Genomic DNA, 23457 nt, shown 5'->3' on the forward strand with positions numbered 1-23457 from the left:
TATTTACCTAATGAAGTTCATTACCTTTCTCAAAAGAAATCTCGTAGTAATTTCGCTACAGCTTTCGAAAATGTTATATAACCTTGAAACCAAATCATCAGTTAGTAATGATGATTAGTAAATTAAATGCAATGCATATTTCGTTGGCTTAAATTGAAAACATTATATTGAGGATAAAATGGAGTACGTTTTACTAATGATTCTGATAGATCACATCCATAAAATTTAAAAAGAAATTTACATTAGTGCATGATATTCTTCACGCTATGAAATGAATACGTATACAATGCTGATACTTACGTATTTTGTGTGAATATTTATCAGGTAAGTGACTCCTCGCCGTTTGGGGTAACATGCTTCGCTCAGGCTGCATAACAAATTTTAAGTCTATAGCTCATTTTATTCTCAAAATGTCCTTTACATAGATGTCTTAGAGATACATAAAAGAAACATTTACACCAACCCCCCCCCCCCCCCGGCATAAAAAAAGAAATTATTGCAGGCTTTAAAGTGATAGGCTTCTAAGACGTGCAGCAAATAAATTCCATGCACCATCATAGAACCCATTCTTGTCCCTGTAGATATGAAATCTTTCTAAAGTGATAAATGTATATTGTTCATTAAACTAAGTTTCATATCAGTGTTTAAATAATAAAGCTCTACACGTCAAGCCCCGAAAAATGATGTCGTATGTAATGTATTTTGGCTACAAATAGGAATATGTCGCATGTTAAAACCTCATATAATTGTACTCCGTTATTTATTCTACTATTTCTCGTAGCCATCATGACGTAATACCAATTCAAATGTGTTGGATAAAGCTCCTTAAATAGAAATGAAGCTTCATGTATAAGTCTATAGGTCAGTTTTCTTTTTTTTTTCAAGATATCTGTCTAACATATAGACAGAAATGACATATTTCCATCCTCTCGAGTAATAGGCTTGGCTAACGCTCAGTCAATAAAATAATTTCACACATAATTACAAAATTATTAAGTGACTATGGTTATTAAATAAAATCAAAAGGATTGATATTACCGCTGCAGGACAAAACTGTTTTTGTAAATCATGCTATACTGCAATACTTTGCTTAATGTTAAATAGCTTTTACAAAACGCCCGAATGTGTGCGGCAAATGTGGCGAGTGACGTGTACAGAACTTAGGAGACGTAATAGGTGGACATAAACCGGAAACAAGTATAAAGGGATGGCCTGAGGTATAAAGTAAATCCGATCCATCCCGGATAAGGCTCACTTGTCCTTTCTCAGGTCCAGGTCGGGCTTCACCACATAATGTGTTCTCTCCCATAATGTGGCCTGATCTGTTGGTACTCTGCTTCTTATTGTGTAGTCTCCTCAAAAAGAAGCCAATGAAAGTTCCAAACTTGATCCTCTACTTTAAAATGATACTATTATTATACTGTCCTAAATTGCATCCTCTGACTGATGCAAAGTCGTAATCGTTTTCTGCTATTACAATAATCAATATTTATCTTTATATGTGTTCATCACTTTTCTTAACAATCAAACTCATAACATTATTGAGTTTAAAATTTCATACGTCAATACTTTTAATTTTTGTAAAGTTCACAGTTCCCACGTTCCTGCCTACAATACAACAGTTTTACATACAACCACACCACCAAATTGAGAGAAAATAAAAAATATATTTGTATTTTTATGACATATTGTTCAAGAATAATCCTTTAGCCATAAACCGCTTCCTTTATAGCGACATTGGCTAAGTAATATTTTATATATAGCATGAATCAGACGATAAGCACACGGTGAAATTTCTCAATGACATATTTACCTTTATTATTATACTTGCTTTAAATTAATCAACTATTTATTTGACAGAAAATCAGTTGGTTTCATTAACTGCATAAGTAAGTTTGTATCTAATTAACCAGGTATATCTAGGTCAACACCTTCCCAGCCTCACCTACTTCTAAATTGCAATGGCGTCCACCAACTATGACGTCAATAGTATGCTCATATTTAAACAATCGGCCGCCATCTGACTAACCAATAGACACTAGAACTATAGACTGTAGAACACTAGATTGTCACGGTCAGGGGTCCATATTTTGTTTGCAACTGCAGTTACCGTTATGGTTTCGTTTCATTTTCCGTTTTATACCGATTTTAAGCAACGAAAAAGAAAACGTTGTTGGATTTTCTCTGTCATTAAATGGACAATGGCTACGTAAATGGCTGAATTGACCGATTCGAACTGGACCAAATCCTGTGTTAGTGACGCGACGGGGATGAATATCCTGTTGGAAAATCCTAAGTGCAAACCTAGATGATCGCCATTAGTCCCATAACCCCTGATCCAAATCATTTTACGAGTTCATTTCCACGAAATTTGAGGCAAACTCTGTACATAGTTGCTCAATCACTAATATGATACCTTATAAATGCCTTGGATGTACCGTTATCCCTGTAGAGAGTATTTAAATTTGTCTTGCCAATCTTTTGTTGAATTTTGCGCTATGTGAAAATGTTTGCTTTTGTATGTCCGTTTATTGCAGACTAGAGTATAAGAATGAAAGATTGAGGGATCCAAATTTACTTGCTACCTCAATAAACATTATGGATCTGTATGTCATCAAAAAAGGTGCTAATTTCCCTTTAGGACCAAGCTGGCTGATGAGCCATTAATCTAAATTAGTACTCCAACAAGAGTTCCCGAATTGAGGTCGTTCAAACTGGGTCGAAAGGTGGGCTTGCAAAGTCTCGATTGATAAACCCTTGTGGCAACCCAGACGATCGCCATGGAACACGTGACCCCCTAGTCCAAACCCGGCCTATCCTAGCGGCATTTGGAATGATAATTTTATAATTTTTCAATTGATTTTGGTATCGTAAAAATAAAACGATATAAATTGAGTTTCATTAAATGTCTTTCTTCTGATACAGCAGCAACGTGAGAAGTGTATCAGAATGTATAAAGTGTATATATAATGTAAAGTGTAATTGTAATGCTTTTATACTCTTATGTGGCAATGTTAATATACACATACAACAGTGATATTAAACTTACTTGAAATAAATATCACCAGCTAGTTTTTAAAACGTTTTAAAATAAACCAACGTGTCTGTTATTTTTTTAATACAAGTTTGAATACTCGCTTTCAGGGAACCAATCGATCATGAAGTAAAGAGTTGGTTTAATAAGTATGGTAGAGAAATCTTGGTAGACGACTTTCTTAGAAATGAGTTATTGAATATGAGTTATAGAGGCAGTTCCAAAGCATCAAAGGGGCCGTTACAAGGAAGCACACATATGCTCTGTTATGTTCAGTACGTATAAACTTGTTGGGTTTGTTACGGTAAAGTCGTTTTTGTTACATCAAAGGGAATTATAATTCATACGCCTTTTTAACAATGTGATTTTAGCTAGTTTACCTATACATTAATAGTTGTTACAAAATTATTTAAGCTGCATTTTCGTCCTGCTGAATATTAATTTATTTTGAACTGGACGGGTTATCAGAGACTATAAGCGTATCGTGCTTTGTATTTTTTTATATATGTTCGATATTATTTTGCATTTTTTAATGTTGCCTACCAGGCCTCGGCGTACTTGATACTTCTCGATTTGATTATTTATTTTAATCCAACCATGGAATTTAATTTTTGTACGATTACTACAACGGTTTACCTACGTCTTATACATTTACATACATACGGTACATTACATGTACTTAACTGAAATATCCAAACTAATTGTAAGAATTCATTATATCGTTGAAAATATTGTCAGGGAGTATAAAATGTGCTCCAGGCTCTTAGCAAATACGAGTATATTAATAATATATATTAAGACTGGTAATGAAGTTTGTTCACTCTTATATTTCCATTCCTTTCGTTTCCTATTGTTCAATGAACGGGGATTCATGTTTATCCAAATTAATAAGCTACGTTTTTTCCAAATTCAAATATATGTACGAGTTATTATACAATAAAGAACACGGCAAATGCACTCAAATACATTGTTTTGTCGTTTATTTTAAAATTACTAAAGTAAATATCCTCTATTCACGAAGACTCAATTATAAATTAATTTGTATCTATATGAGAAATTGTGTCATATCCTAGGCTAACAGTAGTTGACGCAACCTGCAGATCATAAAATCCATAGCACATAAGATTGAAATGTATTATGACATGAGCCTGGGAAAAAGCTGTAAACGTCAACAAGACACGACTTTATAACGTGGTTGTGTACATAACTCTGTATAAGCATGTACTAGTAATGTACAGGAAGTTAAAAAGTCTTATTCGTAATGTTCCTATTATGTTAACGAGCTTTAATGAGTAAGTATTGTCGATTAGCTACAGTTAAACGTCGAAGAGATTCTAGTGCGTCAATAAGGACCCGAAAGATTCTTCGTAAAATCGTGTCTGTCTATCCGTTTTTCTGTGCGATAACTATTGAGGGTAAGATCCTAGATCAGTCGTAGGTGGTTGGTAGACGAATACAGACGTATTGTGACCTGTATTCTGTAGTTCAGTTTTAATGATTAGTGTTTTGTATAGTCCTTGTATTAATTGCATGTTTTTAGAGTTAGTGAAGTTGACACACAAAATGGTGGTTGTGATTCCTGACTTAGGCGTGCCACAACGCTTTGGTATGATTTGTTTATTTTAACCTAGTTTGTAATTTTGTATTAGGTTAGTTATTTACCTCAAGAAGATATCAGATTGCAGATCTCGAAACGTAGTGTTACTGATTTTTTGTTTCACTGAACGATGGCAAATGTCCGGAAAAATCCTGTTTCCTTCAAGATCCTAGAGATTTAAAACTTATTACACAGTCCTTTGGTTGAAGTTTTTTTGACGACGGAAGGATTGTGAAGGAAACAGGAATTTCCCGACATTTCGCATTGTTCTGCCTGTGATACCAAAAAATCAGCAATACGTTTCCACACAGAAAAGAAATCGCACACAGGTTTCCAAAAATGTAAGGACACAAAGAAAACGCGAGAAAAGGCTAACAGAAAAGCAAAATGAATCGAAGACCATCGTATGAATTGAGATGAAGCCAACGTAATACATCAGGAACTTTTCCATTACGTACTATCGGGTCATTGAATTTATAATCCATATTAGATCAAATCAAGCTGTTAAGTGCTACTTCGCACTGTGCATTAATTATTTTTATGCACATTCGCAGTATATTTTATAAGAGCATAAATCCCAATCGTAAATCGAATCAATAACACCATACCGTATGCGTGATCAAATAGCCATCTGTATTAAGCACATAAAAACATGGCTAGTGTGGAGATCGACATCTGTGTCAGAAAGTCTGGCGCGATACCTCGCCCGAGATAAAGTTATCCGGGATTTTCAACGGACGCCGGCCAGGATTTGTAGCACAATGGCCTGCTGCAGATGTTATGTGTCTTTGTTGCTCTTTTGTTCAACAGCTATATTATAAGGTTTTCTTATTTTACAATTTAATCTTTATCCCTTAGTTTTCCTTTTGTATAGTGTAGCACGTATATGGTTGTATCATAATTGAATGATTTCTAAATCAATTATTGTTTCGTAGTTAATAAAGCATTTCCACTTAAGATTTACAAGACAACAAGGGACTTTAATGATGTAAAGTTCTTGTAGACCTGAAGATAAATACCATATTCTGTAGTTCAGTTTTAATAATAATGTTGTGTTTTGTTTTTATTTGTGTGATGCATGTTTTAGAGTTAGTGAAGTTGACTCACAACATGTTGGTTGTGATGCCTGACTTATGCGTGAAAAAACGCTCTAGTATCCTTTGTTTATTTTATCCTAGACTTGAATTATGTGTTAGGTTAGTTACTCATCTGAGGAAGACATCAGATTTCAGATGTCGAAACATAGTGTTACTGAACATAGTGTTCTGTTTTGTATCACTGAACGATATTAAATATCTAGAAAAATCCTGTTTCCTTCATAATCCTTACACCTTCAAAAACAAACTTATAAAAAAGAGCTATTAATAATTATAACTCATGATTAAGGACATTCAGACTACCGTCCAGGATGGTGCATGGTTATAATAAAATACAATCGTGATATCTCCATGTATGCAATATGTATTTGTGCAGTATATGATGAAACATAAATTTATTTTTATAATTCAATATTTAAAGTTATCATAAAATTCACGCAGCTCTTTTCTGTGCACACAAAATGAGCTGATACTAGATGAGCTTATAGGAATGGATATATACTCAGAGAATATTTCTAATTAATATAACTTCTTTAATATCACCCAAGATAATGTGTTACTACTTAATTAAAAACGAAGTATTTGAGTATTCAAAAGTAATGCCAAAACGAATGTATTTAAATAACTGTAGAGTAATAATAATTTTGACAGGACTATTTTTTAAACAGGTCCTGAGTTTTATTGGTAATTGCATAACTTTGTATGTATTTTAGTTAAAGTTATAACATTGTATTAAATTAAAATGTAACTTAGTTATGTGGATGTATTAATATTAATCTATTGATATATGATATGTCTGTAGCAAACGTTTTGTAAAACAACTACTAATAGTATGTATGAGTAATGTGTAAATATACACCGTCAGGGTTTAGTCTGAAAACACAATCACACAATCATCGATTTAAACTCCATATTGCTCTGCAAATCAATGATATCTCACCGATATCTGTGTACAGTAGGATCTACGCCACAATGTGTAAATATACATACACAGTGTGTAGTCTGTAAACACATTTGCACAATCATCGATTTAAACTCATATTGCTCTGCAAATCAATGATATCTCACCGATATCTGTGTACAGTAGGATCTACGCCACAATGTGTAAATATACATACACAGTGTGTAGTCTGTAAACACATTTGCACAATCATCGATTTAAACTCATATTGCTCTGCAAATCAATGATATCTCACCGATATCTGTGTACAGTAGGATCTACGCCACAATGTGTAAATATACATACACAGTGTGTAGTCTGTAAACACATTTGCACAATCATCGATTTAAACTCATATTGCTCTGCAAATCAATGATATCTCACCGATATCTGTGTACAGTAGGATCTACGCCACAATGTGTAAATATACATACACAGTGTGTAGTCTGTAAACACATTTGCACAATCATCGATTTAAACTCATATTGCTCTGCAAATCAATGATATCTCACCGATATCTGTGTACAGTAGGATCTACGCCACAATGTGTAAATATACATACACAGTGTGTAGTCTGTAAACACATTTGCACAATCATCGATTTAAACTCATATTGCTCTGCAAATCAATGATATCTCACCGATATCTGTGTACATTAGGATCTACGCCACAGCGTGTAAATATACATACACAGTGTATAGTCTGAAAACACATTCACACAATCATCGATTTAAACTCATATTGCTCTGCAAATCAATGATATCTCACCGATATCTGTGTACAGTAGGATCTACGCCACAATGTGCAATTATACATACACACAGTGTGTAGTCTGTAAACACATTTGCACAATCATCGATTTAAACTCATATTGCTCTGCAAATCAATGATATCTCACCGATATCTGTGTACAGTAGGATCTACGCCACAATGTGTAAATATACATACACAGTGTGTAGTCTGTAAACACATTTGCACAATCATCGATTTAAACTCATATTGCTCTGCAAATCAATGATATCTCACCGATATCTGTGTACAGTAGGATCTACGCCACAGCGTGTAAATATACATACACAGTGTATAGTCTGAAAACACATTCACACAATCATCGATTTAAACTCATATTGCTCTGCAAATCAATGATATCTCACCGATATCTGTGTACAGTAGGATCTACGCCACAATGTGCAATTATACATACACACAGTGTGTAGTCTGTAAACACATTTGCACAATCATCGATTTAAACTCATATTGCTCTGCAAATCAATGATATCTCACCGATATATGTAAATATACATACACAGTGTGTAGTCTGTAAACACATTTGCACAATCATCGATTTAAACTCATATTGCTCTGCAAATCAATGATATCTCACCGATATCTGTGTACAGTAGGATCTACGCCACAATGTGCAATTATACATACACACAGTGTGTAGTCTGTAAACACATTTGCACAATCATCGATTTAAAACTCATATTGCTCTGCAAATCAATGATATCTCACCGATATCTGTGTACAGTAGGATCTACGCCACAATGTGTTAATATACATACACAGTGTGTAGTCTGTAAACACATTTGCACAATCATCGATTTAAACTCATATTGCTCTGCAAATCAATGATATCTCACCGATATCTGTGTACAGTAGGATCTACGCCACAATATGTTAATATACATACACAGTGCGTAGTCTGTAAACACATTTGCACAATCATCGATTTAAACTTATATTGCTCTGCAAATCAATGATATCTCACCGATATCTGTGTACAGTAGGATCTACGTCACAATGTGTAAATATACATACACAGTGTGTAGTCTGTAAACACATTTGCACAATCATCGATTTAAACTCATATTGCTCTGCAAATCAATGATATCTCACCGATATCTGTGTACAGTAGGATCTACGCCACAACGTGTAAATATACATACACAGTGTATAGTCTGAAAACACATTCACACAATCATCGATTTAAACTCATATTGCTCTGCAAATCAATGATATCTCACCGATATCTGTGTACAGTAGGATCTACGCCACAATGTGCAATTATACATACACACAGTGTGTAGTCTGTAAACACATTTGCACAATCATCGATTTAAACTCATATTGCTCTGCAAATCAATGATATCTCACCGATATCTGTAAATATACATACACAGTGTGTAGTCTGTAAACACATTTGCACAATCATCGATTTAAACCTTCGTATTGCTCTGCAAGCAAATCAATGCTACGGTGGTTATCTGTGTACCTTCGTCACATTACGTCGTGTGCATTTCACATTAGTTCAAATCTGAAGGGTGTAGATATGTCAGTTATATTTCTAGGACCGATATATTTGCACAGATATATTTTTATTTTATCCAGTAGTTTAAAATAGCTAGTACTTTTTAAACCCTATAATGGTGTTTTTAGAATTTAACAATAATAAGAAGAATAAAATGAAACAGTTTAAAAGTAAATAATGTATGCTTTAGTGGATGTAAGTTTGGGGATGTTTACAGTAAAAATAGCCGTCTAATTGTTTTATTAACTAAGTTTAAATATTTTCTATACATTAAACAATAAACAATTATAAAATAAATATGTTTTGTACTTTTTATTAGATTCAAACCATTACATTTATAACATGTAAATAATATTGTTGAAGTGTGTTAAGTGAATTTTATAACTAAAATTTGAACAGCTTGTATAAAAAATAAAACTAGTATTAAATTTAATATCCATAAACTTAAGTAATCATAAAATCCCTAAGAAACCTATGGAAATGTCCACGAAGAATATTTCTCAGAGAAAAAGATGTATCCGTATTCTTATCTCTATGTTTTAAAACACCTAACAATCATCATTATTAAACTACCGTCATTTTAAACTCACTAATGAAATGTTTAATATTAGTTTTTCTAGTCATAGTCATGAGTCATAAAGGTATGTAGTGTTTGTTATACTATCGCTATAAAAGTCAAAGCTAATTGTATTAAAAATCCAACAAAATTCTACTACAAATGCTCTCATTAAACTAAATCATAGCAAAAGGAAAAGTTTATTCTGTCTAAAGCGACGTTTTCAATTAGTAACTTTTCTTGCCAATTCATATATCGGGTATGGATAAACCAGATTCTAATTATGTATTTGTATTTTAAAAAATATATTATTAATATATTGTTTATTTAAGGCGAGAAAAAGTATATTGCGTATAGTTGTGTAATTTCAGGGTTTATATGTACATATGCTTGTACCCATTAATCTTACATATGATGTAAAAACAATTACACAAACAACAAGGTATTCAACAGCATTTTCGATAAAGGTTTTAGAATCCATTGTACCATCCATTGTCCAGAAGTACTATTGACTTTGCATACGTAATGGCAAGGAAAGGAGAGATAAATAAATTAATAAATACTTAACACACATTCCAAAATGTGTAATTTGCATTACAAATATTAGATAAAGTGCTGGTGAGAATTTAAAAATATATCCAGACTTTTTATTTGAATTCGAAATAGCTCATCTAAGAAATGCCGATAAAGCGGCTAGTGACGTAGAGAACATTCAGCAGGATGTTATGATGCAAACTGCGCGAGCGAGCGGCACGGCTGCATCAATCAAGTTACTTATAATACGAGGTAGTGGCGGTGTGGTGAGGGGGAGGGGAGGGGGCTGTTTGCCTGGAAACTGGTGGAGATAAATAAACCCGCTGGACGTTTTCCAGAACATAAACTTGTCCGGTTAGAACTTTCAATTGTTTCCATGTAATAATTAATAGTTTTCTCCTTTTGTTTAATTAATTTACAAATTCTCCACATATTTCATATGAAGTGTAATATTATACTCTAAACAGCGACAAAAGTTAACAAACTTTTATTTATAGATTTGCACTTCATTGACGTTTTTGATTGTATCACTTCATTGGCTGACTATTAGCAAAATAGTTTGTCTATCTGTATTTCTGTCTCTGTATCTGTCAGTCTTTTCATACGGTAGCTACAGAACTAATTGAAATATACCGTACACTTGAACTTCTACGAGCCTGTTACGCGACACATCGTACGACATAATCTTCTATAGTTATAACAAATTAGCAAACAAAATTAAATTCGTTTCGTCCAAGGAGTTTATCTGGTTTCCATTAATATTGTTTTTAGGGACTGACTACGAGGAGTTGAAAGTAAACGTGATATTCACTTCTCAATCATTCGTAGCTGAATTATTACGTAACCACAGATATTTACTAATAAATCCTAAAATTTCATTGCTTTATAATGTCTGTTAATTTGAATGTGTATAAATAAAAAAGTGCAAACATGCACTGATTCGCTGTTAGCTCCCGCCCAGGTAGGTGGTGAGTTCACAAGCATGCACTGTGTCCGGCGCTAGCTCCCGCCCAGGTAGGTGGTGAGTTCACAAACATGCACTGTGCCCGCTCCTAGTTCCCGCCCAGGTAGGTGGTGAGTTCTCAAGCATGGACTGTGCCCGCTCCTAGTTCCCGCCCAGGTAGGTGGTGAGTTCACTAACATGCACTGTGCCCGCTCCTAGTTCCCGCCCAGGTAGGTGGTGAGTTCTCAAGCATTGACTGTGCCCGCTCCTAGTTCCCGCCCAAGAAGGTGGTGAGTTCACAAGCATGCACTGTGTCCGCTGTTAGCTCCCGCCCAGGTAGGTGGTGAATTCACAAACATGCACTGTGCCCGCTCCTAGTTCCCGCCCAGGTAGGTTGTGAGTTCACAAGCATGCACTGTGTCCGGCGCTAGCTCACCCAGGTAAACGGTGAGAGCTAGGAATATTAGACTGTCTTATATTGATTAATTGACTGCTAATTTTAAAACATTAAATAATTAAACGTTTAAATAAACAATTTTCGGTACACTCACAAATACACAGTAAATGGTAACATGGTTGTGGTGTTATATTATTGAGAGTGAAATATACTATGATCCTAATATTAATAATTTTAGTTCAAAAAATGTAAAAGTTCAAAACTAATGATTTTAACTTTTAATTTTAACATATATACTTTAATTTTAATCGATGCGTTATTGGTTTTTATTTACGAGTGTGGTTTGTGTTATATATATTTTGTTTTTATGTTTTGTTCTTTATGTAGATTATAATATGCCTTTAGTATATATTATAATAAAATATATAAAAATACCGATCGTTTCAGTTATAATCCATTTCAGTTATAACCTTCACAATAAGGCTTCATTATGATACATTATGTCCTCAACGGTTTACATTTTTCTAAACCTCGTTAAATACACAATATATGTTATTTTTTAAAGTAGCAACATTCTAAGATAATGTTATGACACGGTCTCTTCTGATATATTTAACATTCGAATACAACTATAATTAACTGTTTTAACATATTAACCGTTAAGAAACTAGCATGTACACTGTCAGTGATTGACAGGCACTTATTTAGAGCGATAGCATTATCTAATTGCTATCAATGTAAATATGAATCGATTTCTGAAAGAATGCAGTCGTTTTTATACTTTCTATTTTTAACCATTCGATGTAGTCAAGTATTAAGTGAAGGTAGGGCTATAAAAATAATTTCCTTCCTTAATCAGAATTTGTATTGTAAGATGTGTAATTTTAAAATTAAATTTTTGATTTTTCTAATTCATATAACACAAATTTTATATATGTAATTAAGTATAGATAGGAAAAGTCGTTGAGTTAAGAACTCAACCTGGAATTCATTGATTCCATCTTTTTGTTACAGTTTCTGTGCAGATCATTTTTGAAACGTATTCTCATATACTTATGTACAATATACTTATACCATATCTAAAACTATGTATATATGTATAGACTATGTACAATCAACCATATAAAATCAAACTAATAAACTATTAGAAAGTAATATATAATATTTAAAGCTTGTATTTGAAATTTTAATGCGTTCGTTTATCTATACAGGTTACATTAATAGTCTATACTTAAACTATTTGGAGTAAAAGCAATAATTTGTTCCAGATACTCACGAACTACCGCCAAATTTTGAGTACTTTCCTAATTTAGAATCAATCAAAGCTTTCTTCAGAAATGACACAGTGAGTACTAGGAGTAAGCTAGGGTACTTCTACGATAAAATATTGTATTTATAATGATATAAAAGATTTAAAAAAAGTATAAAACACAAATTGCTTGGCCTTTCAGACTACTCTCAATGTACAGCTTTGTAACAACAAGAATTCATAGAATTTTTCTACGACATTCATCTCTATTGGTTGATTTTTTTGTCAAGCGTATATTATTTCCAATGCCATTACTATGTGTTTTAGAGAATATGAGATAATTAAGAATAATATTTCTCAATATAATACGTAATCCTTTTAGGACCGAGCATTTTTGAAGATTTCTTATGCTGCAATTATTTTATTAATGTTTAAAAAACGGACAGTGGAAAAAGGAAAATCCTAAAGGGCTTGCCTTTTTTTATGATTTTATAATTTTATTTTTAGGAATTCGTGAAAATGCTTTTAAAATAACCTATAGTAAAAGGTAACATGGTTGTGATTTAATGTTTTTAAGAGTGAAATATACTATGATCCCAATATGAATTTTAATTCAAAACATGTAAAAGTAAAACAAAACTAACAATTTTAGTACAGAAACGAAAAATGTATGAATATAATCACTACCGTACCGTACCGTAGCTCAGGACCTAGATATATTTTTAACCTACAAGCGCTGGTAATTCTTTTTAGAATATGGTTTTTCTGTTATTTCAAAGTTTTATATGTTTAGAGTAAACATTCACAAACTTTCCGCTATCTGAACACCAAACAGATTATATTTAGCTGTCAACTACAACGTCTCCAAAACCTTATTCTATTTTACCGTCAGTGTTACCAACAGAAAATACGAAGATTTAAAATCATTCCAAACATAATACTAAGGATATTTGCAAGGTAGTTTGAAAGAAATAATAGCTTTAACATAGGAAAATATCACATATAATATCCTCGCCCGGTTTTATTCGCATACCTCTGTGCGAGCAATGGATTGCCCGCTCGATCGTATAAAAGACTTTATATTCATTATGTAGGATAATCTAACTTCTTTTTTATATACAACTTAACAATTCTATACAATATCAAAATTAAATTATGTAATACTATTGCATCTTTTTTTTACAATACATGAGAAACTTCACTTACTTTATAAATTCTGTTAATTCTCTGCATCAGAGCAAAAACAAAACATGAATTAGAGATCAACTCATTTTTAGAACTGAATTCATGTATTCAGTATTTTTCAACACTAAATCTGAGGGCCAACAGTTCCAAACCAAGCGTCGTCAATTTCTTTCTTCGGCAGCAAGAACCTGACAACTTCGCTACCGTGATGGCGGATGATGTTCTAATAGAAGAAACTGATTCCACCAAGTTCCTCGGAATGCACCTAGATCGAGGGCTGACTTGGGACGATCACATTGACGGCATTTGTTCAAAGGTTTCCTCAGGCATTTATGTCTTACGGAACCTTGCAAAATTCTGCTCTTTGGATATACTAAGAACGGCCTACTTTGGCTTGGTATATCCACATCTGACATACGGATTGAGACTGTGGGGCAGCTGTTCTAAATACAAATTCGAACGTGTATTTAGAAGTCAAAAGAAAGCTGTCCGAATCATTTCAAAATTGAACTTCAGAGATTCATGCAAAAACACCTTCAGGGAGCTTGGATTGCTGACTTTGCCCTGTATCTATATCCTGGAGGTTGTCCTGTACTGCCGCTCTAAGTGTAACTTGGTTCAAGGCAGGGACGTTCACCAGTATGGGACTAGAGGCAGGGACAACTTCCGCGTTCAACAACACAGAACTGCAGCATTCGAACGTTTACCGTCTGAGGTTGGTGTCAAGCTAATCAATAAGCTCCCTGAAGAGATCAAACAATTGAATGACCAAAAAAAATTTAAAACTCGACTAAGACACCTTTTGGTGTCGAGGGTGTTTTACTCAGTTGACGAGTTTATGGAGAGCCGCTGGGACGAAATTCAAAACTAACACGATCAATCCTCTGGTTCTGGTGTGGCAGTGGCAGGATTGTCTGGTGAGAATGAAGATGAGAGTAAATGAGATAAACATGTGACTGTGTGCGTGAGTGAATGAAGTGTAGGCCTACCTTTTTATTATTTATTTTATTTTATTTTATATTTTATGACGTTTGTATGCAATTTTATTATTTTTAACGCAATAAAGTGATATTATTATTATTATAAATACTTTAATAATCGTCCTATACAGACTATCGTTGTAACTACAAAGTTATTGAAAGCTACTGATCTTTTCTTCAACCGTTGATAAAAGGATGTGGTTTTCAGCATCCATTCGCTAAACAGATTCTTGAAACATTTGAAAATGACTGTATTTACATGGAAAATCCCGGAGTACCAGAGGGTCGGAGAAAACCATTTATCGTCATCGAAGGAAATCATAGAAGCAGTAAGTATAACACTTTAGATAGTTTTAAAGCATAACATTTATAGTTACAATTTAATGAATATTATTTTACTCGAAACTAGTTTTGTTGATTTTAAATTAAACGGTTGTATGTGAAGGACGTTTTGCAGCGATTACTTTGATTTGGAGTGCTGATTTGCAGTTGTAATTGACAAAAAAGGTAAATCAATAATGAACCAGAAATAATAACATCTGTCATTTCCACTTTTTATAACGACAGATTTTCACTTACAACTTTCTTTGAGTCTTTCTGTCTTCAGTGTCATCACCTTAATGTCTGTATAAATTGCTAATGGGTCTTATTTTCTGCTGCTTTAATTTTAAATAGGCTAAAAATGATTGTATCATAATTAAGTCATTAAACATATATTTTAGTTGTAGTCAACCTGTTAGAGTAATATTTTATGCCACCAGCGGAGCTCGAATGGTTCACAGACGTCTCTAAAACAAAAAGCGGCACAGGCGCTGGAATTCTGGGAGTGAGACCATGTAGGGAGCTGGTGGTCCCTATGGGTCCGTATCCGACAGTCTTTCAAGCGGAGGTCGCAGCTATTATGGAATGTGCTCGTGAGAATCTTCGTCTGCGATATAGGGGCAAGACGATTAACATTTTCACGGACAGTCAGGCAGCGCTGATGGCGCTGGATTCTTGCGTAATCAAATCCAAACTGGTTTGTGATTGCTATCAGGCCGTTTCCTCCCTTGCCAGAATCAACAATGTAACCGTTTGTTGGGTTCCTGGTCATGAGGGGATTATTGGGAACGAAAGAGCTGATGCCCTGGCCAACCAGGGCTCAGCGAGAATTATGACGGGCTCTCAACCGTTCTGCGGTGTTCCAAGGTATGAATCCTCTAGGGTTGTCTCGAAATGGATTCGTGCGGAGCATGGGAGAAGGTGGAGGTTGCATCCGGGTTTGAGAGTGAGTAGAATGGTATTACAGTCACCTTCCTCCAAGGTGGCTTCGGACCTTCTCTCATTAAACAGATCAATGTCTTCTAAGGTCATTGGTCTCATTACGGGGCATGGTCACCTGAGGAAGCATCTTCACAGAGTTGGCATCCTTCAGGAGGATCCGCTCTGTGGAAGGTGTAATGAGCAGGAGGAGACTGCTGAGCACCTGGTCTTTGATTGCCCTGCAATAGCAATAGAGCGGTATGCCATCTTTGGTAGTTTGGACAGGGGTGGTGATTTTTTTCCCAGGAGGACTTGATAGGTTGTTTTCGGCGGTTTGTTGAACTGCTGAAGTTGTAGACTGGTGGGCCTCATGGTGTGTTTCCGGGGTGCACAAAAAGCCCTTGAGGCTTAAGTGCAAGGCAGTAGGCCGCCCCAAGGAAAAAATTTTTATGTATTGTCAATAATATCGGTTACGACTGTACTACCAAAGATCAGGAAAACCGTGAATTTTTCATTCCGAAATATAAGTAATCGCATAAGAAATTTTCAATTAAATCACACCTAATAATGACTTAAATACTTGTATGTAATGGTTTAATTACACTTATATAAAAAAGTATTGTTGATTATGCGTTGTGTTGGATAATTGTTGCAAATGTGATAAGGTTTCTAGGTGCTGCAGACTGTGTATGCACCGTTGTATCAGTCAGTGTATTGTGTCTTCCAGTCAGAAGTAAGGTCGCAGCCGCCATAGCATAATCTGCAAGAAGTACATGTGCTTAATGAAGTTTAAGATGTAATCTTGAAAGCAAAAAACACGGTTTTTGTCTAACCATATAATAACGTTCAAGAGCACGGTGATCATTGGAATGAAATATAACTAAAATAATAGATATTTAGTTTTAAAATAATTTTAGAAATATTGTTTTTAGTTAAAATAGTATATAACTGCATTACGAGTCATGTGCCGATTTTAGGACATCCAGAGTAGTAGTAATGTGCGTCCATTGCAGTCAGTGTGTCAGGCAAGGTACCCATAATATGTTAATTGGTGTATGAAAATATATTTTATCTTAAACAACTTTACCTTTAGAAATAATTATGATACAGTAACATTTTTACCTCATTTTCGTCAAATTACTTACAATAGAGAGATTAATTAAAAATTAATTTTGTATCGTAGAATTCAAATTATGATATATAGGCTAGAACATACCTTAAAAAAAGAAAAAACATACCGTAAAATCCAAGATTACGCATTTCGGTATGGTGCGCCTGAATAATATAAATTTACATCACTAGAAGGTAAAAAAAAAACATATCTATACCGAAACGCGTAAATATTCTAAAGTCACGTAAATTCCACATTTAAGAGTAATCTTAAAATTATTAACAGTATTGTACATCTGTAAGTTTTGATCAGACTACCAAAGTGAAGTGTTGTGTTGACAGGTAGGGACGTGATAGGGATGAAGCTGGCGCGAAGGCTTAACGGGAGATATCTCACTAACTTGGCGCCCTGTCTGCACCAGCACTTCAAACACTTATCATCGGGTTCTACTACAAGGAGGGTGTTCTACCTTCTCTCCATCTACGCGTCGGCCTTCAACGCCATCATAAACCTGAATCTCAATAGAGCAGTAGTCATGAATGGGTCTGTTATCCTTTCATCAAGTCGGTTTCTTTCACTTACATTTTGGAGGAGAATCATGATAGTAAACATTCATGTAATACATTAAAACATGCATTAATAGGTTTTTCCTGGATTGTTTGTAGGCCTTGGTTTGTTCGAGACAATAATATGAATATCTTGGTGTTACCAGAGTTTATAAAAGCGCGGATCTTAGTCATCAGACATAGTCTATTTTCATAAATACCACAATCAATACGGGTCTATTCCATAAGCCATGTTTTTACCTCTCTTGTAATCCATGTGTGATAATCTTAATCTTGATTTTTTTTATGGCACCATTATAATCTATCAACATGGTTTTAATATTATAAAAAGACCTGTAGAAACAGATTATTGTAGGAAGATCTATTAATAATTTACTAACAATAAATATTTTACTAATCTACTTCCGGCAATTTGAAGTTTGAAACAAAAAGGACACCAAATAGGAGGCATTAAGTAGAAGGCAGGATTTTATCGTGACCACAGGTTACATATTTAGTCTTTTTTTTCAAGTGTGGTCTTAAAATATTTATAACATCCAACTTCGCCATCTATAAATTTAAAAGTCGGTAGTGAATCAACTTGACTTTACACCCCAAAAAACAGTGTAAAACAGTATCTCAGTTTAAAAAGTTATTTATCAATTAACATTCTTAATGGTTAAATGATAAATTACAATGAATTTTGAGATTTCCAACAGAAACCAATATGAATATAAACAACTAAAGGAGTTTCTAGATGCATACTAAGCACTTATTTGAATTAAGCAGCCTGCATAATATACCTAAGTAAAATATGAAGTTTAACATTATACTGATGAGGTTAAAATTGAGATTTCCAGTACTCTTAAGAAATCGGTACTGCATTTCTAAAGACTCATTGCAATTCTTTGGACAAAAATTCGCGTTGTTTTCTACCCTCAGTGAAAACACAATACAATCTTCCATTCTTTAAATGATTTACACATATATCTATATTTATAATAATAAACTAAAGTTTTGTGGCAGCGTATGTCTCCACTTGTTCACTATACAATATTGTGTATACTTTAAATGCCGTAAGTCTCTCCAGTAATAATGGTACTAATATTAAAACAATGCTTTCCAGCGAATATTGCATGCTTTTTTGCATTTTAAATAACACTATTACCAAAATTTGAACTTCAACTTGCATAACTAACATTCTCTAAACATGATTGGTCAAAATGACTTCATAACTTCATAGACTCTTCATTGTTGTTGTTTCTAAAAACATTATAAAATTTATGCTCATTTAAATGGTAATTTTAACAAACCACACAGTTTGAACAAATCATGTGCTAAAATTCATATTGAGATTGATGCTTTGTTGTACATTTTTTTCATTTCACTAAGGATTCCGCAACTTGACTGTCATTCTTACCGATATAGCTCACTATTCTTTTACATAGTAATTACATAAACCATTGTCACCGGATTATTACTGGCTACTCTTTGCCATCAGATACTGGTTGGAACAAGTGACGTTCAGCCTCCTACACTCACTGGGAGACGCTCCAGCACCTCCAATATCTGCAGATATCTTCCAGTATCCTCCAGATTTGCCGGAGCCCGACCTTTTGATATACTTGGATCTCCCGGAGGACCAGCTGAAGAAGAGGACACCCTCGGTGCAGAGAGTCAGGTATGGCTAGAGACTGCGAAGTCCAGGAAATGGATCTTAATTAAGGATCGACACCTTATCTTAGGACGTTTAAGGTAGTATATTCATTTCACAGTTGAAGTTGCACTAATTATTCTATTTGTGCAGATCCAATGATCTCTACAACCAACTGAGTGCCATACATCCTATATCGATCCAATCCCTCGCCAAGGTGTACCGGATAGCGATTGACGAAGTTTACTACAATGTCCGGAGTAATCTGTCAGACACACGGGACTTCCGGCATAAGGCTGATCCCTTCTGAAGCATCCATTGAGTAGAAATTAATAGTAACTGTCGAAAATAACCAAAATAAAATAATGGATATTTTGTATCATTTAATTCTTCCTACTGTTTATTATCGCATTAATTTTAATCCATTACTGTTATTACGTAATTTTTATTGCAATTTTAAATCAGAGAGTTGTTTATTTAATATTAATTGTTTAAAGTTAGTTTTTAACAATTGCAGGATCATGAAGGTAACAGGACTTTTGAACATTTACCATCTTACATTTACCTGATACTACGAAGAAAGGGATCAATTATTGCAGATTTCGAAATGTAGCATTTCTCTTTTTATGTAACAATGGCAAATGTACAAAATGCCTCTTACCTTCAAAATAACATATGATACCGGTCTGGTGTCAGTAATCAAGGTTATAATCATCATCAGCCAATTATCTCGTGTATTTTCGATTATTATAAATAAGATCTTTAGCGGATTGTGCTTTGTGAATATTGACTTTTATTTGTAGTGTGATATTCTTTCCTTGATATTATTTATTTCAAAGAGGACATTCAAAATAATCAGTTTTTTAATAATACTACTTCGGTTTTCAATGTTATTTTGTTTCATACTTCTAGCGCTCTTAAAATATTTTTTTCAATAAGACAAATAAGACAATTGTAAAAATTGGCATTAATTTTTGGTGCTTTGTTGTTTTGAAGGATATCTATAATTTTGGCACCTATTTTATAACCAAGACATTACATTTCTTCTTCAAAGAAAAACTGAATTCTTTGTTTTTAAGCTAACTACAATACAGTTACGTTATATTTCTTTCTAGCTCATATAAGCTAATTGAAAAAAAGGACTATAAAGTACTGTAAGAATTATAAATACTTTTTGTGTTATGTCAGGGTTTAGAAAACTAAATGTTTAAGAAGATTACAATCAATAAGAACAGGGATACGGTTGATAAAAGCGGAATCCGAGCAAATTAAATAAACATGCACGGAGGACGACGTGATTATCATTAACAATTCACATGTGCAAGGTAACTTTCCAGAGAAACAGGTTGCAATAGGAATTTATACTTTGGAATGAAACTCCGCATTACTGCAGGCTCCGCAAATAAGATTCCTCACTCATTTCCATATCTATTTCAACTTCACACTATCCATATTAATTTCACTCTGAGCTCCTGAAGGGACGGAGCATATCCTCGAATCGGGTGCGTAAGGGTAAAGTTACATACAGTATTTAATACTTCCTTATTGCATATTTAATAATGGGTTTTCACTTTTTTATCTATTTGTAATGTTTATTATTGAATACGTAAATTGATTTAAAATCAGCGTCAGCTAACTATATACAGATCGAGTAATTTGGGACAGTGGCGACTTTATCATCGGTCTTTTTTCTGGTTGTCTGTTGGCAATATACGAGTATTATTTATAAGTCTCACGGTCAGTCGTAAGTGTGCCAAGCTTAAAAAGTATTAACTGAGAAAAATTATCGATTAATATTTTCAAAAATTTCGGTACCCTTCCATTTCGACCAAAACTAGCGCGGCTAAGATCGATTTCTTTCTTGAAAAATTCTCTATACATTTCAATAAAAGCAGGTTTTATGCTTATTTTAAGCAAATTGGCTCCTGGCTTTTATTTTAATCGGATGGCCTTAAACTAAGCCTATCACTCGTAGATCTGGTAAAATTTCATTACTGTTTTATCTGTTCCCGCGATATCTCGAAAACAAACTGACCCATAGACTAGAAATTGTGCATGAAGCTTCATTTATATATGAGGAACCGTCAGTTCGATGATGGTCCATGGCACTTCATTTGATTTGGCTGAGCGTTATAGAATATGTTTATATTGGTTTTATGGCAAACAATGTTTGCAACGAGAAAATAGTATAATAAATAAATAAACAAACTAAATACACACATAAGTATTTATTTAATTAAAACATGTGACATACATACATTTACCGTCCCAAAATATACATAAACATATTTTATAGTGAATCTTTTGTTAAATTTAAATTATTTAAACGCTAATATTAAGCCCAATACTATGAACTAAACTCTGAACGTATCATGTCGCATGATATGTCGAGAAAGATATCATATGTAAACTTTAAATTTTGCATGATTCTTAATTTCTACAATAAGTACTAGTTCTACTATGCATAATTTTCTTCGTCTCCTTTTAACATATCCTGTCTCTCTAACCGTAAGTCATTTAGAGAATGAAATGATTTATATATTTGCAACCTCAGCGAAACCCTGCACGAAACATGGTGTAGCGTGCTTCTACCTTGTACTAATCTCCGTGTTCAAACCTATGCAGTCACAAAGTACACTTCTAGTTAAATATATTCAAATATGTTTTCACATAAGATTTTAAATAGTTATTTTCAATATATCTAATCAGATCGCAGAACCAAGTATCCACAAAAAAATATAAGCATTGTTAACATCACATTATTATTAAACGTATTTATGAAATATTATATCTTGTGGTTGTGTACATTAGCGAGATTCAATAGTCATTATTTCTACAAAAATAGCTATAAATACAGCATATATGATTTTATTTTAGTTGGAAATGATTATATATATATATATATATATATATATATATATATATATATATATATATATATATATATATAAGAATATCTTAATAACATAGCCGATACAAGAATTAAATATATATTAGATTCTTATACGTCGTTCAGAATAACATTAATTATGTATAGTTTTAATTTTACCGCAATTAGGTTGTTTCTTTCTTTGACTTGGCTGGAATGGTCACCACACGTAATACACTACACACAACACAGCATGAAGTTTTCGATTAAGGTCCAAGAGCTGAACAACGTCACATTTTCAATTTACCTTCCATGTAAATGTCCCTAATCTCTTTTTGACAAATGCACTGTCCACCGTCATTCTTGTTTTAGAGGTACATTAATGTTCCAAACTTGCTCCATCATAATCAAAGACGTCTTTGTGGAAATAAACTGGGTTCATAACATTGTTATCCACAAAATTACCACATTTTTAGGTTAAAGTTAAATGAAGCCCTTTATTGTTATACCCGCTATTACACTGAACGTAACTGCGAGTTCAACACAATAACGTGTCACTTTCAGTTGGACTGCAGCACATTTACTATTGCCAACTCATTCAAGTAAGTAGGAAATCGAGGATAAGCTAAGCCTGAATGAGGATCAAAAGCTAGGACACCTTGGGTAACAACTGTTTAGGTGCGGTTGTACTGGTGGCCATTTTGGTTTTGACCCCATAAGAATAATAATGTAATGGACCACACCTCTTTGACCACATTTAATTGAATAAAAAAACTTCACGATATAAAATAAAAATTTATAAAATCGGAAAGAAAGTCTGGCCTCTTTAGTGAATGGATATACAAACATTGAATATTTTCGCTGCATTGTCGAGTGTTGGAAATCATTGCGGTCAAAAAACCCCTAAATCATTACAAGTTTAATTGGTAAACTGAACTAGTAAATTTAAATTTAGTCGATAAACCACAATATACCGAGCGCTTGGTTGCTTGTGTCACAAACTTTTTTAGTATTTTAAATTTTGTAATCCTAATTTGTTTAGTTTTTTCAGCTGCAGTAATTCCAATACTCATGTAGTACTGATGCTCACGAATGGATTGATTGTATTCTTCCATGGAGCTGAAACTCGCATTTGGGAATTTTACCGTAATAAATTTATTATTTATCAGATATCACGCCATAGTTATATCAGTCATCACATGACATAGTTATG

The 23457-nt window shown here is 33.7% G+C and overlaps 1 protein-coding gene across 1 annotated transcript; it reads left to right on the forward strand.

Moving 5' to 3' along the window:
- The first annotated feature begins 12085 nt into the window (after positions 1-12085).
- Positions 12086-19762, forward strand: LOC124352774. The gene is made up of 6 exons (XM_046802439.1): positions 12086-12233; positions 12678-12754; positions 15032-15152; positions 17518-17719; positions 19223-19402; positions 19529-19762. Exons 1-6 carry the CDS (start codon positions 12173-12175, stop codon positions 19683-19685), a joined length of 798 nt encoding a protein of 265 aa, XP_046658395.1. The 5' UTR covers positions 12086-12172; the 3' UTR covers positions 19686-19762.
- The last annotated feature ends 3695 nt before the right edge of the window (positions 19763-23457 follow it).

This window comes from Homalodisca vitripennis, chromosome 1, assembly GCF_021130785.1.
Source record: "Homalodisca vitripennis isolate AUS2020 chromosome 1, UT_GWSS_2.1, whole genome shotgun sequence".
Lineage (NCBI taxonomy): Eukaryota > Metazoa > Arthropoda > Insecta > Hemiptera > Cicadellidae > Homalodisca > Homalodisca vitripennis.